The 16,511-nt window shown below is 40.4% G+C and overlaps 1 protein-coding gene across 1 annotated transcript in view; it reads left to right on the top strand.

Moving 5' to 3' along the window:
• Positions 1-8: 8 nt before the first annotated feature.
• Positions 9-16,511, top strand: part of EPHA3 (EPH receptor A3) — a 120,168-nt gene continuing 103,665 nt past the window's right edge. The window contains exon 1 of the mRNA XM_027907407.1: positions 9-216. Coding sequence (XP_027763208.1) covers positions 33-216 — 184 coding nt within the window. The 5' untranslated portion in view covers positions 9-32. The remainder of the gene's footprint in view (positions 217-16,511) is intronic.

Genomic DNA, 16,511 nt, shown 5'->3' with positions numbered 1-16,511 from the left:
AGAAGTGCCCTTTCACCGTCAAGAACCTGGCCATGTTCCCCGACACGGTGCCCATGGACTCGCAGTCGCTGGTGGAGGTGCGGGGCTCCTGTGTCAACCACTCCAGGGAGGAGGAGCCCCCCAAGATGTACTGCAGCACAGAGGGGGAGTGGCTGGTGCCCATAGGGAAGTGCCTGTGCAATGCTGGCTACGAGGAGCGAGGCTTTGCGTGCCAAGGTAACACCGCCTTCCGTGTTCACGGTCCTGCTGTCGGCAGGGGCCTCACCCTCCTCTGTGCCCCTGCTCTGCCTGCTGCGGGGTGTTCGTTTTCCCCAAATTCCTGAGAGGAATAAGTTAGCTCCCAAAAAAATTGCCTTTTATTTAAACTGCCATTTATTCAGTAAATAATGTCATTTGCTAAAAGTGTTTGGTGGGAGTCAACAGTTGATTTTTAGCAAACGCACTGTGTAGCAAATCTGTCCTCTCTTACCACTCTTGGGCTTCCTTTCAGTATATTACACTTTACTTAAATGCTTTGTTTGTGTCAAAATATGGTTTGGTTTTTTTTTATTTGTTTGTTTTTTGGTTTTTTTTTTTAAACTTTGTGGCTCCAGGTGTGACTTTTGCTGTTGAGCTGCGTTGATTAATTGGGATTGGTCAGAAAAAAAACCCCAACATGTAGCGTTGTTCTGGTGGCATGATTACTAAATGCAGGTGCATTTGGAGAATTAATAGTTGAACTTTAAAAATGGCATTTTCATAAAAGCTCGTGAATTTAACTCCAAATAATTTTCTCCAAGCTTTTTGATTCTGCGAACTGTGGTTGTGTGAATGCTCCCAAGAACGGGAGTACACCAGGGATTTGGAGTTTTTGCAGAAATGGTCTCTTAAATCATAGAGAAATGCATGTTGCATTTACTAGTTTTGGTATCGACCAAAATGATGGTGGCTTACACTTTTATGCTTCTTACAAAATTATGTGTTGAAAGTTTGTGCTAGTTGAGCCTTAAACCTCTTTTCACAGAGTGCCTTGAGGGGCGCTGGCTGTGGCAAAGGATCTTCCATTAAATATATAAGTAAAAGTTAAATATCTAGAAATACCGTGGATGGAAGGAGCAGGAGCTGAGATGTTTACTGGGGGGTTGTGTATGTGTACATGTGCAAATCCACCTATCTGCAAGAGAAATTTAAAGTGCTCTGAACCTGGTTGAGAGAGCACCGACTCCTTTTTAATCAGTCCTACAGCAACTTTATGTTAAAAAAAGTAATTCCTGTGCAGCTACCAAGCCATAGACAGGTAGTTGTGAAAACTGTTACTCTAACATGACTTTTTCTCAGAAAATGCCAGGGAGATCCAAGAGGAAAAGGGCTAAGGGTGTGTCTGGTTTGATTTTGCTTTTAAGTAGATTTTAAATCACTTTTACCGTCAATGAATAAATTGGGTACCCAAGTCGGAGTATGCTTAATATTGATATTAGGAAAAACAATTTAAATTCTTCTGTTGCTGAATTCAGGGGAGAATGCTTTGTTATTCAGAAGTGCTTTATCCAGGGCCTGCTATAGCTGCACTTAGAAATGCTGTAACATCACAGATATTCTTTCATCCAGTGTTTGTAGTCTTGCTTATTACAGAGCCCGTGGCCTTGTGAATGTTTGAAAGCTGCTGGTTTAGAATTTCGGTTACACATGAGCACAAAAAGACAAGCACTCCAGAAAACAACAGACTAGAAGAGCCAAATTTGAGCTAAGTAAAATAAAATAAAATAAAATAAACTTTTTATTAAAAGCAGGTTTTCAAATGCTTGGTGTAGGCGAGGCAGCTCCTGCTGAGAGTTTTGCGGAGATCAGGAGTGAGTTGACATGCCTGTGTGAGTGCATCATACATAATTTGCTGTATCATCCATGATTTAGAAGGCAGAAAATCAGACCATAGACAACTATCTTTCTCTGGTTTTCTTTTTTTTCCCCTCCCACTTCTTTGTCTTTTTTTGGTTGTTTGTTTGTTTGTTTGTGGGTATTTTTCGCTTCCTCACCCACTGTTGTTCAGGGGAGTGATACGTGAGGAAGCCATCAACAACAGCGACAGGTCCTTCTGGTTTATTCTGAATTATCATATTATGTCCTACTAACTTTTACTGGAAGTCATATTTATCAGATATTTCCAGTGTGGTGTGATGGAAGTGGCACTCTAAAAGCAGTCAGTAATTCAAACCCTGCCATTTGTCAGCACTGGTAACTCAGCAGGAGCTGCAAAGCTCGAAAAAACAGTTCAGTTTTGACTGAACTGAGGCTCAAAGCTGTGTCTTTTTATTTCTTTTCCTTCACTCATTCTCTTGTTGTGTCTTTTAGGGTTTAAGGCTTTTTGTCTTTGTTTGGGTTTTAGGTTTTGGGGGTTTTTTGCCAACAAAAGGGCGGTAGGATCAGGATTGCAGTGTCTGATGAAGATCCAAAATGGTGTTGTGAGCATGGGCTGAAAAAAATCTGTTTCTGTTCAAGTTTTAAGGAGTAATTAATAACAGAAATTATTGTCTTCCCAGTAGTTGAAAACATCTAACAGCTCAGTGTCTGTCACTACTTGATCCTGCATTCAGGCTGCTTCTGATTTTGTTTGTTTCCATAATGCTGTTTCTAAAAACCATGTTATTTTGCTTTAGAAGGAGATTATCACTGATGATTGAAATGAAGGATCTTAATGGTAAAAGATCAGCCTATTTAAATTTAATTTCATTGATGACAGGTTTTTTTGGGTTTTTATACTTGGAAAATTATTAGGACATGTTATGCCCCCAAATAACACAAATGATACCAATTTCCACCACTGCTTTTTCTCTGCACCACCAGGAAAAGCCGACAGAAGGCTCAGGCAATTTCTTCTTATTGGTTTCTGTGTAGATATAAAAACATGCAAGTTTTTATAACGTATCTTCATGTAAGGTCTGAAAAGCTTTGCTCAGCTTATTGGTTCTTGTTGGGTAGACTATTGTCCTGTTCTGGATCCTAATAAGCAGTAAAATATTTATCTGTCAGTCAGGAAAGGAATTTTACTGTGACCATCCTTGTCCTCTTTATTTGGGAGGAATTCTGGTATTTGTGATGTACTTTGGCTTAACAGCTTAAGATGTAGCACCTTCCCTAGCAAAGAGTTTTACCCCTGCTCGGTATTTTGGAGGGATTGGTTTTGCCTGAAGTACAGTAAGAGTTGTCAGGGAGCAAGTTGCAAAAGCCACTCTCTCATACCTGTTTTTCCCCTTTAACTAAAACGTGTGTTGGCCTACATCTTTATAGCATCTTCCCTCTTAAGAGTCAGTGTGATTTCATTAGTGGGGAACAATCACAACTGACTGGAACTACCCACTGAATGCTTCCTGATGTTTCTGATATTGTCCATCCTATTCCTCCCTCAACGAGCAAGACTCATCTTTTTCCATTTGTTCCCCATCAAACAGTCTGAGTAGATCAGGTCAGAGGTTTGTCTGCCTTAGTATTCTTTCTCTGATGGTCACTAATGGTAAATTCCTAAGGAAACCCAAGGAAAATATATGTAAAGCTACATAAAATGCTGCTTTACTGAGTGTACCTTTTAACTTCTTCCAGTCTGCTGTTGACTTTTAAGATACCTGTTGTAAGAAAGACCATGCATAATAGAAACTAGTGATCTGTGACTTGTTAATTTGCCTTTTTTGGGGGTCATTTATATTTTTAATCTTTAATTTTTTTTGGCAGTTGTTTTGTGTGGAAAACATAACTTCCTTCTGTGTTTAAGTCTTCTGGTTTAGAGTCAGTGGGATAGGGCTTTTTATGCCCTTTATAGTGAGAAAACTGCTCCCTTTTCAGCTTCTACATTTACAATTTCCAAGGTCTCTTTCGTGTCTGATGTCTCACCTCTAAAACCTCTTTTCCCAGCTCTTTCCTCTCTACTGGTGCCTTCCTTTTTTAGAGGACAAATTGCTCTGTACCTCAGCTCATCCTTTCTGGCTGACTCTGTACTCAAGAGTTAACAACGTGATTGTTGGGAAAAGGGAAATGAGGCTTGGGTTGCACTGTTGAAGCAGGAGACTGTGCAGTGGCAAAGTGTTTGGAGCAGCCCAAAGGTAAAGAAAAGACAAGGAGCATTCACATCACCTGCCCAGTGAGGGATCTGCGTGTGTGGAGAAGTAGACTCAGCTTGGTTTTGAATGCCAGAGAGAGGAAATGGATTTCACGATCTGAAGGTTGATTAGCGGGGTAATGACGTCAAAATAAATGGGAAAATGTAGGATAAATGGTAGAAAAAAGAAAAAAGTCTGTAGTTTTTTGATGATCTAGAAGTCTCTTTGTAGAAATAATGGAAACCTTGTTTCAGAAGCTGGTTTTTTTTAAAAAAAAAGCAGTAACCAGATGATAAAGGAAATCCTGCACTGGCAGGCTTGGGCTAATAACTCTTTTCCATCCTGAGTGTGTCTGTTCTGTTGTTGGTTTATTTCCTGCACTTCAGAAAGACCAGCTGGACATGGAGAATGTTATTTTTCAGTCTGACCTGCTTAATTAGCAAGGATGCAGCGTGCAATTGTTATGGGAGTATGAGTGAGCTTGAATGTTCTCTTGAAAGCTGCCAACAGGTGACCCTTCAGGCCAAAACCAATCTCTGTGGCTCCAGTTATCAAATGGAAAATTAAATTGTTGAGCTTGAACAGAATGACTCAAAAAAGCACAGAATACCCTTTTCTGCGTGCTGTTGTTTGGAGGTGTAGTTCTAAATTTGAGTTGCTGGAATTGAGTGAGTCTGAACTATAAATTTCCTGTGTAATACTATGTAATAAAGTTGTAAGTTTTAACCACAAGTGACTGATAGATTTTCTGTAACAAAGCTGCAACAACAACAAAAAAAAGAAAGTAGAGCAACAGCTCTTCCTTATGTATTTAATTTTTAGCTTTTCATCAGGTGGATTGGATGGGAGAAAAGGGAGTAAGGGGTAAAGGAGAGAGAGGTCAAGTTCACCCACTGTGACTGGTTATTGCAAAAATGACTTCACAAGGTTTCCCTTAACACTAAATTATTCAGCTTCGGGTTGTATAGTGAGCATACCCTAAATCATATTCCTCTCTCTGAGTTTATGGAGATATGAAAGGAATGCCATCTCTGGCTGCTAAATGTGAACCATCACAGATTTCTTAATTCTTTCAGTGGAATGAATGCTGCACTTGAGGTTAAAATATGTAAGGCATCGTTAATACAAAGGAAGAAAAAGCTTTCTCCAGATTTTTTTCTGTGCTTTAAAGAAGTGGATCTAATTTTTACTTTCTTAGACCAGTTAAAAAAAAAAAAAAAAGAGATAACTTTACATGCAAAGAGAATAAGATGCTGTGTGGAACTGCTCAGTGTTGTGCAAGTGAAAACAGATGGGAGACACACATGCTGCAACTGCAAAGACATTTCTCCTTGGAAATAGCTGAGTGGCTCAGATGTGTTGCTGACACTGAAAAAGAGTGTAGTTTAAACTCTTAGGCTCTGTACAGAAGGACTTATATTTAATGAAATGTAGGAACTGATCATATGAAGATCATGCCATGTAATAATGGAACTATCAAGAAAGTTTCCTTTGACGTGAAATCTGAAACAGTGATTCACATTTTTTTAAAGCAAGGGTTTGAGGTGTATTTTTTATTCCTTCGGTTTGATTTTAAAAAAAGCAAGAGAGGGGCTTTTTAGAAGGACTCTTAGTCTTTCAAGCTAGTGAACTAAAATGACAGCAGCTATAAATTATGAATCACTTTATTTGTAAAATATTCATTGCTTTTATCTGCTTTATATTCTTGAAGTTTATAAACAGAGCACTCAACCAAGGATTTACCTTCCTGCTTAGAATTTATTTAACTCTTATGTAAGTTATGTCGAAGATATCCGGATGATTTTTAGGGAAGAAGAATTACGTTGCAGTGAACGCTTCCTAAAGGTCCCAGCCAACTTTTTATGTAACATTCTCTTGACTGTTACAAATTTGGAAAATATTCTCCAATTTGTACATCCAAACAAGCAGCAGGTTTTAAATGCGAGCTTTTAAGGCAAAATCTGTTTGGCTCAATCTTACGATTTGTGAGTGCATTTGTCACACACCCTGAACAAAAAATGAGAAAGGAGCCTTCTGAAATTACGAGAAAAGAGATTTTTTGGCACAACACTCTGCACATTCTCGTGTTAGGAAGTGTTCTTTCAGTCCTTTGCAGTTACTTGAGAGGAATCTTTACTAAATTTCTTGGAGATTGGGATAGAGGTGTTTAAAAACATGATTATTAATATTTCTGTTCAGTTTTTGATGTTCAGTGATTGGGAGCCTCCTGTTAAGTGTCCTTAGAAAACTCAGCAGTTGTTCAGTGGTACAGTGTTCAATTATATGACATGACTAGAGAACTTAGCATTGATTTTTGTGCTTGAAGCTGGTTGGGAAATGGAAAAGTTGACCCGGGAAATGGAAATGTTTGCAAAAGTCTTGATGACTCACCAAATGGAACTTGATACAGTTGCACTGTAGGTTTGTTTAATCCAGATATGTTACCAGTTTAGAAGTGCTTACTCTGCCACATTATTTTGGCAATTTCTCCCTTATTTCCCCTTACCAGCTTTTCAAGCACCAGAAAGACCAACTCTCTCCCAACCCTGACAAAAAAGTCATCACACCTCACCCTGCTGCCCAGTTTCTCTGCAGTTTAACAAATTTGTGAAACATTTCCTTTCTTTTTTTCTTTTTTTTTTCTTTTTTTTAAGGAAAAATTTTTGCCTCAATTCTCTGACACTTTCGTGTTCAGTATCCCTACTGTTGAGTTTTCTGTGCAGGATTTTCCTGCAAATACCTCAGGGCTGTCTGTCACGGAGGATCCTGGGGGATCCTGCTGCTATTTCCTTAACCTTTTCAAATTTAATGGGTTCGCTTATTTGGAGGCTTTCAAAAGATTAAAAACCTAAATTAACAGTATCATCCTGAGCGTGTTTCTCCTCGTAGTGCCTTTGGGTGTGATCTTCCAGTGTGGGTTTCAGCTCGGGGCTGCACAAAGGCTGCACCGTCAGTGGGAATTCGCGGAACACGCTCCCTCTCCCTGCATTTCTCTGCCACTGGCAGAGCTATCTGACAATCCCTTATTAGTTCCAGAGTGGAACTTATAAAAGGCTAACAGGGGTTTTGCATTTACAGCTGACAGCTGGGGCGAGGCTTTAAATAGAGAGAGAGCAATTGTAGGGAGAGCTGCGAGTTTTGATAACATTCAGAGAAAAACGCTCTTAAAAGCAAGAACCGCCTTGAAAGACGAGCTCGAGACGACAGGAATCCTCAGCGTGAAGCACGAGACGTTGTCAAAACAGGCTGTTGGCAGACGTCTAAATAACCAGCAATTGATATCAGGCCTTATTTGAGGCGCTTAGGCTGCAGGAAAGGTATCAGAGTTTACTGTTTCTTGGGATGGTCTCATCCTCCTCGCGTTTGAAGTCGTGGTTTTATTCCCGGTAGCACGCCGGGGAAAATAATGACATGGACTTCACACAGCGCGTTTAGGGAGAGAAGATGCGAAGTTGGTGGCCTAGAATTTGTTTGTGGCTTCAGCTTTAAGCACCTGCCTGCATCAGATACCCTGGCAATTAGTGCTGAGGCAGAGATAGACCTAAAACAATCCTTCGCAGGTCAGGGGGGTGAAACCATTTCACTGTCGTGAATCTGCGGGTTCAGTGGTTGTCTGCTGCAAGGTTAGAATTGGATGTGGTAATTTAGAACAGCTGCTCTTTCGACAGAAAGATTCACTTTCAGCCAGGGAATGAAGGGCCATATGGTAGAAGCTGACACTGTGACAGGCCTGAGTAACTGCAGGAGTGATACAGGACAGTTCTCTTCCACAATATGGTTGAAGCAGTGCATTTTTACTTGCCACAGGTATTTCCAGTCTTGGAATGCTTGCTTGAATCATACCTTAACCCACCCACCCAGGAATGCTCCTTTTATAGCTGTCTTTCAATAGTGCTTTTGGTTAATGGTGATGATTAATTGACAGGAAAGGATGTCGGGCTTTAAAAATACCCAGTTTGTTCATAGCCCTGTCCAGGCTGCTTTAAAAACATATTAAAGTTCCATAGAATGATTGCTTCAAAGTTTTCAAGCAAAGTAACATGATGGTTAGAGGGGGGGTATCTCTTTCACACTAACACTTGGATTCTTAGGTTTTTAGCAGGGTATTTAAGAATTCACTTAGATGACGCTGCCTTTATACACATATTTAAATTCTAGTAGATTGAGCATGTGACATAGCATGGAACCTCATGAAAGTCGTGATTTCGTGTGCTCAGCCTGACCCAGTAGTGCTCAGTTTACAGGGCGGTCTTCAGGAGTTCAAAATCTTGTGGAGAATTCATTTGTCCTCCAGTTAGGAGGAGGGGAATCATTTGTCACAATAATCAGTTCTGGGTAAAAAAAAAACCAACCCATAGACTCTTTTCTCTTTGATGTGGCAGAGATTTTTAAGATAAGGGGAATAACAGAATAAATAACTTAGAGGTGCCCAGCTCCTACCTGTAAGAAACGCCACTAAAAAAGGGACCATAAACCTTCAACCAGCAGTGCACTTGCCCCTGGGAATGCATCATTTTTTTTGGTGTGTCTCATCCCCCTGTCTCCCCACCCTGAATAAGGATGGGACACAAAATTGCTGCTTAAGGAAGAAAAAATTTCATTCTTGTAGGAAAAAAAAAAAAAAAAAAAGGAGAAAATCTCTAAGGTGATTACAGTAAAGCAGTAAAATATGTTGAAACAGTCATCTGTTACCCAGCTGAACTAAGAAAAGACATAAAGTTTGACAAACATAATAAAGTCAAATATTCAACCTGTTCTTTGATGTTTTGCAACCTTATACAGGGTTCACTCGTTCAGAATTTGACCTAACCTGAACAGCCCCTTCATCTCTGTAAGAGGTAATTCTAAGTTTTAGGTATGCATGCATACAAAGTCTTCATTTTTAAATGTGCTCTGTAGCATTTTTTTTTTTTTTTGGTGCCACATTAGTAGTAGGATGCTGTAGAATTCAGTAAGTAAGAATTCCTGGTTTTTTTTCATAGTGAATGACATAATCGAGTCATTATTATTATAAAAAGAAATACAAGCAAACTATTCAACATTCTGTAGTTCCAGTTTAAGAGGGGCAGCTCCATCTGCTGTAAAGTGCCTCTTTAGGTGCCAGAACAACTCGAATTCCCTGAAAGTCTGACAGGATTATTTTCTGATTTTGGTAATGTGATCCTAACACTGAGCTGACAGCTACGGGCAGTTTATTTTAAGAAGCTACTCTTCTAATCCCTTCTAGGAATTTTCAGGTTTTGCTCCCGAAAGAATAATGTGGAAAACTAAAGCAGGGCTGGGGGATTGTGACTGGAAGTGAAGTCAAGGTGTGTTAACCACGAACACAAGATCACTGTTCCAGCTGTAAAACCGGTGTTTGTACCAGGGACGGGGAAGCAGCTGGGTAGGAAACAGGACATTTTAGCTGAAGAAGTACCTTTGAAATCTCAGGTAATCACAGCTAATGAACATTCCTTTCCCTAAATTAATGGACCATTCATTCAGCTGCCATTTTTACAGTTGTGTAATGTCCCTGACGTTTTTGACTGTGGAGATGGGATGTCCAGAAATTTCACCTCGAGGTCTTAGGAATAAGTATTTGTAAATATTCAGAGGGTGGAATTAGAAAGACCTAAAATTTCTCTTTGTGCTTGACATTTAATAAGGAGTTAATCTTGTTTCTCATACAGTGTGAGGTGATGAACTGCCTGTGAAATGAAAGGTAAAAAGGGAATCAGCTTCTGTATCTTAATTTTAAGTACAGCAGGTAGTGGAAGAAAGAAACCTAAAACATTTTTTTAGAAGGCTCAGAACAGGAAAGAGAATGAGAGGAGAGAGAAGAACGGAGGAGGGGAAAAAAGTCACCATAATAAAAAATATATACTCATTTTATGTTGTTTATGCTGTCTCACTAAAACCTAAATGCTGCTTTAGTATTCTTAAAAAAAAAGGAAAAAAAGTTGGAATTGGCTTGCAAATAGTAATGTGAGCATTGTAATAATAAGTGTGTTACACTGAGAGATTTAAAGCTGCTCTGAAGTTCAGAAAACAGGGGCACATCTCCCTTGTTTCGGTGAGCCTTGTCCAAATGAAGTCACAGACTAGAAGAGAACTGTTGTTTCCTCGAGAACCTTCCTCTCAGGGCAAGGTGTGAATGGTCTATCTGAATCTCCCCTGGCCAGCATTTTAAGAACGATGTTTCTCTACATCACTGAATTTTCAAGGGCACTTGCCAGTGGTCTTGTACACATTCCCTGGGCAAGTGTGATCCAGAGGTTCAGTTGATCATTCCCATCTTTTGGGAACAGCTGCTCGGTGCCATGTCCGTGGGCAAACAGCTGCTGTGGCCTGGGAGGGTGTGTGTGTGGAGCACAGGGATGCTCCTGAGCTCTCCTGCTCTCTGCTTTCTCCAGCCCCTCTCTTACAGAAGGTGGGAGGAGGGTATGGGGTGGTGAAACCCTCAGAGGTTTGGAGGGACAGGGTAGCAGAGGGTTTTTTTTGAGCTGAGCAGAAGTTAATCCTTGTTTGCCCTCACGCTGGAGCCCTGCTGCTGATCCACCCTAATCCTCAGCAAATCTGAGATGTGATTATATCCACATCACTCGAGTTTTCGCTCAATCGCGTTTCTAGTTTGGCTTCTGATTCAAATCTGCGGTGTGATAGCAACCCAGCCTTTTCATTTTTAATCTCTTCGCTGAAAAAGTAGACTCTGCTTCCCCCCAAAAGATAAATATTAGCCTTTAATTGAAAAGCACACAAGCTGCTCCCAAATTCTGTGGTAAAAGCAGGTGCTCAGGCACCAGTCTGTTTAGTACAGAGCTTATTTAAACATGGATTAAGGGCTTCTTTGGAATTGAGTGTGTTGTTTTTCAGTGCAATAATTACTTTCCAGAGCCAGTGTGTTTGAATTACTGCATGCCCTCCCTCCCAAATTCTCTTATAATTAGGGATTATCTTATAGCTTGTCAGTTATCCATCTGTTGGGAGTCTTCCTTGTCTGTGTTGCAGGGATGGCAGTGAGGCTGTTACCTCCCTGCTTGCCTGTCAGCATCAGATGCCCAGATGTGCATCCACACATTGCACATCCACCAGGCTGAAACAATCATTCAACCCACAGGTGTTTTCTTGTTTTTTTGAATGGCAGGAAATACTCTGATATATTATTTGCAAATGGAATATAATATATGCAACGAATTACATTGCATTCATGACTTTATGTGTGGTGGTGTGAGCAGTTTCTCTCTGCTTGAGGAAAAAAAAAAAAAGCCCAGTTATAATTTCCTCAGATAGTAGAATAAAAAGCATACCAGTCCAATGATTTTTCATAAATTATTGTCTCTTTTTGATCTGTATTATTTTCATACCGTGCTTTAGAATTTCCAGCTATCTCAAATCTTCGTTCGCGAAGCCTAGCCATGAAATGATGAATATAGTTTAACTTTTGAGTTGTTGCATCTTTCATTTTTTCTGACGTGCATTCACTGTGCTGTGGGATCCAGCTGACTTTGTGGGATCCCCGGGAGACTGGAAAAAATTCTTTGCTGTTGCTCTGAGCTGGGACTTTGGAAATGCTCTTGACATCTTAGAGGCTTTTGGTCTTTCATTACAGACTGTAAATCTGATTTGGGGCACTGCAACTTGTTTCGTGGTGTTGGAGGATGTGTTTGTTGAGTTTCTCTGGACTGTTTTCATGACTTGAAAATCTGTCTATATCCAAAGGTTCATTTAAAAACAAACCAAAGAATAAATGGTGTTGCATATTCTCTCCACAAACGATTTAGGAACACTTGCTGGTTTTGGATGACAGTCAGGTCCTGCAGTAATATGAGGCAGTTTCTAGTGGAGGGAAGAAATGAAACCTCATTTTTTCCTTCCTGTAGTAATTATGGAGATGTTTGGGGTGAGATGAACTCGACTGTTGTGTAGTGCAGACTCCTGGATGTAACAGAGCCATTAAAGCAAAGTCCCGTTAGGAGTTTCCTTTATGTCAAGTCAAAATCATGAAGAGGTGTGACAACTGCAGTTTTGTTCTAAAGACTAAAAAAAAGGGATGTTTATGCAGACAACTACTGATAGAGGCATAAAACATTTTTTAGAGTCCCACTGGAGGTTCGCCCAAGAGCATAACTGCAAGATTTTGTAACTTCTAATAAGATGTTTCCTAGCAAGTTAAGGCTTGTTCATTCTGGAGGAGCTCAACTGCAGAGAAAGCAGCAAAAATGACCAATGGCTCTGTGACCACTTGTTCCTGAGGAGTATGGAGAAGGCCGGAGGGGTTACAGTGCAAGCAGCAGCTATTCATAACACCAAAGCATTCATTTATTTTTTTTTTCCTTTGTTGTTGCTGACATAACTTTTTACTTCACCCCCCCGTGCTGTGACGGACCTGAAGACCTTTGCACAGGCTATTTTTTTAAGCTTGTCTGGTGCATTCCTGTTTTGGTAAGAGAGGGAGTGGGGTGTGCAGAGAAAGGCAGCTTTCCCATCTCCAGTGGCTGGCAGGCTGCTTGGCCGAGGATCGATGCTCGTTGCCGGCTCGCAGCGGGAGCCCCGGGAATCCGTGACAGAGACGGATGGCGGCACGCTGGAGCCTGGCAGCGGAGAATGGCAGGGCCTGAACGAGCAGGAATGCTTTCCTCATCAGCAGACACGGGTTTGCCCTCTGTGAGGGCGGGACAGAAGGGAATGGTTGCCTGGTGGAGTGCATTTTTCCTATTGTCTTTACATTCGAGATGCAAAATCTCCGACCGCGTGGGTCGCTTGTGCCGCCTCTGGGAGCAGTTGTGGAGTTCCCATGGATTTGGTGGGAAGAAGCCAAGCATTTCAAAACAATAAGCTCTTGGTGACTTTTTGGTGAGATGTGCTGTTGCTCTTAAACAACATGCCACTCTCCAGTTAGGGAAGCAGTGCAATAAATCAGTGAATAGATGTATTTTTGTACCTGTGAACTGCAAAATCACAACACCAATCAGATCGTGAAATCTGAAAAAGTGTGGATTAATCAACTGTTCAGCTAATTTAGCCGGAGAAGATGTTCAGCTCTGTCAGTCACTCAAAACCACTTCTTCATGTTGTAATTTAAAGTACAAGACAGTTGGTGTATTGGCTAATAATATTAATCAAGTGGGATTCATTTATCTAAGAGTTGTCCAGCCTCTATAACTAACATCAACATGAAATTCGAAGTATTTCAATGAAGTCTGTAACATTTCTGTGATACTAAATCAAGTGCATGTTATCCAGCTGCAAAAAAGCAATTGGCTGTCTGATTTTACTAATAGAGCCCAACTTTCAGATTACCAATTTATTAAACTTTAGCAAGTATTTAATCTAAAACTAGTATCTTACAGAAAAATTAAACAAAAAAACCACAAAACACCCAGCACATGAGCTTCATCAGCACAAGTATTTTCAATAACTTTGTATCTCTGAATGTAATTTTGTCCAACAACTCAGGTTAGAACGTAAATAGCTGTGAACACACTGGGGTTTTTACAGCTCTCGTTGTTCAGGGTCCAGTTCCACCATTAAGAAACATAAAGGAATGTTTGTGCATCAAGACTTGATAAAAAATAAGTGGTGTTTTTTTTTTTTTTTTTTAGCAGTTACAAAAAATATCACCAGTGGCACACAAATGTATTGTTACAGAAGAATTATGACAATGTGAAGGCTTTGATTTTATTGCTGTTGGTTTGGTATTTTAAGGAGTCCTCATGATCACAGTTTCGTCACAGCTAAATGCATGAAAAAAATTGCTTCAATTAGCAGTATACTGAAATGGTTTGCAACTGTTTGCTCCTTCCCTGTAATTTAGAAGTTTGCATAAATTATTACATTCATAGCACTGCAGGCCTGAGGGCTTTGGGGTCTGCTCTTCTGCCTCAGATAAGTCCAAACAAACAAACCTGTCCTTCTCTGCCTCTTTTTGTCTTGATATGTATTTTCCTTTCTGTGATACCAATACCTATATCTCTCTACATATATATTTATATATATATACATTGATATATCCCACAAAGAGAAGAACTGAAACTCTGTTCTTCACTTGCTTTGCATGTCTTGGGAGAGTAATTTGTAAAATACAGGGCAGGGAGATTTATATGAAAACATGTGGAAGCCACGGGGGTGAAGCCTGGAGAGGCTGCTTGTCCCAGCATGGGGTGCTCCATCTAAACCTGAACAGGAGCTGCTGGGTAAGGCTGGATGACCCCACGCTGGGGCTGGAAAACTGCATGAACTAAGCTTAGTGACCAGGGAAAGTATTTGGTTCACAGGCCACTGCTGCCACAGAATATATATATATATATACATATACACATATATGGCACTGTTTATAATGCCAAGTAACAAAAGCTGCAGCAGAGAAGTTTTAACTAATGTAAGGTATATTAGAAAGCAGTGAATGAGTGTTTAATCTAAAAAACCCATGGTACTGATGCAAAAAGAAATTGCATTTACGTGAATTTAATTGAATTGGTGAAGTTTGGTGAGTTGATTTGTTGGCACAAATAATAATTGATGTTTTTAGGTGTGGGAGGTCTGTTTTAAAACTCTGTTTTAAAGAGCTAGCTACCAGTGCAGTGAAAAAAATCAAAACTTGGGTGTAGAAAGTAGGTATTATTGTTAATTAACCCACCAGCAGCTCTAACGGCTGTAGCCAAAAAATGTTTATTTTCTGGGCTTAAACTGAACTGTGATTGGATTCCTTAAGTTTTAACAGCTTTTTTACTCTGCTTTGCCCTGAGTAAAGATCATAATTCATTACAGAGCACCACTTAAAATTAATTATTCAAATAATGCAGTGAATCAGGGTCTGAATGATTCTTTGGCAATCCTTTGTATCTTCTCAGCTTTGTGCATAAATGTTATGTATTTTTTACGAGAGTTGAAATGTTTGTTATTGTTTTTAAGTGGCAGTCTCTTGCTCAGCCTCTTCAGTTCTGAAATGCAGGCCATTCTTCTCAGATGCCAGTTCCTGGCAGATTTGTTGAGCTGAGGTGCTCACCCTGCATTTTTTATCTCTGCAGTGCTGGGGCACTTCTGAGATGGCAACAGGCACAAAGCTGCCCCACCATCCTCTGGAGAGGTGGGAAATGGTCTTTGTAACACCTTGTGTGCGTGTAGGTGTCATGGGTCACCGTGCAGCTGAGGGCACTTCCTCCTGACAGCCCAGGGAATTCCCAAATTCACCTCAGGGTGGATCTTCTGGGCTCTCCTGTAACCTCCTCTGTGATTTTCCTCTCACAGCCTACTTGATATTTGCTTCATTCCTTATTAGGTGAGTTTATACCCATCTCCCTTCCCCCTCCAATTCCCTTCTTTCTTTCTCCAGTGTCCAGTAGTTGCACCCACAGTGCATAATTTTCCTTGACTCTCGATACAGCCTTTTCTTATCACCTGGATTCCAATGATGCTCAGAACTAACAGGCTGGGTGCAGCTCACCCTCTTCACTCAGGAAAATCATTGCTTTTAGCATTTCTGATAAATACACTGCAGGGGCTTTTATAGGGGAAGATGACTCTCTGAGAATAGCAATGGTTATTACTTTCTGATGTCCTGTTCTTGCTTAAAAAGTGTTGAAAAGAGCCCTGTAATCCTCTGAGAGAGGACCTTCCTGGTGCAGAATCAGCCAGTCTGCTGTTTTTCAGACCTGAGAGCACTAGAGAAGTCTCTCCCCAGTTTTGGGAGCCCTTTTTTTTTTTTTTTTTAAGTGCTTGCCCTCCTGTGTTGTCTGGTTTTTTTTTTGGCTAAAGCAAAACCACCTGTAAGCTCAGAGGGCTTGTGGGGTACGTGGGTACTCAAAGAGGACTGGGCATAGTGCACCCCAGCAGGCTTGTGGGAGGTAAAATTCCTGGAAGAACTCAAGTTATCTATACACTTCTTTTCTTTTGTTTCTGTTCTGCAAAATTTGCCCTCTAGATAAGGGCCACAAAATCTGACTGTTGTAGGAAATGTATTTTCAGTGAGGATGGACTAAACCAAAACTTAATGTCACAGAGTTGCTTTAGCTTTGTTAAATGAGAGATTTCCTGCTTCCCCTGCATCCCACTGAATAGTGTCTCATTCATCTTTCATTGTGCCGATGATTTTATTTGCAAAGAAGCCTCTTTGTTTAATGATCAATCAGGGAATTTTAATTCATTAATCTGAAAGCACTCTGCAGCATAATAAAACACCATCTACAGCTTACAAACAGAGCGCTAAAATAGGAAGAGATGCAGTTGCTTGGCCATAAATAAATAAACCTGTCACCCAATGAGAAACAGAACCCAGATTTCTTGAGTCTCATCTCTCTGCTTGCTTCATGAACCGTGGCCACCTCATCACTGTTTGAGAATGATAAATGCCTCCCATTTATACCCACATGCATGTTCTGGTAATACAGTAAACAAAGAAGTCTTTCAGTACGAAGTGAAAGTATTCACAAGAGGCCAAGCCTGTGGTCCTTATGCAGACAAAGC

The sequence above is a fragment of the Empidonax traillii genome, unplaced genomic scaffold (assembly GCF_003031625.1).
Source record: "Empidonax traillii isolate 1590-97213 ecotype Southwest subspecies unplaced genomic scaffold, ASM303162v1 scaffold1453:size415986, whole genome shotgun sequence".
NCBI lineage: Eukaryota > Metazoa > Chordata > Aves > Passeriformes > Tyrannidae > Empidonax > Empidonax traillii.
The sequence above is the reverse complement of the archived record's forward strand: the minus strand, read 5'-3'. Positions and strand labels throughout refer to the sequence as shown.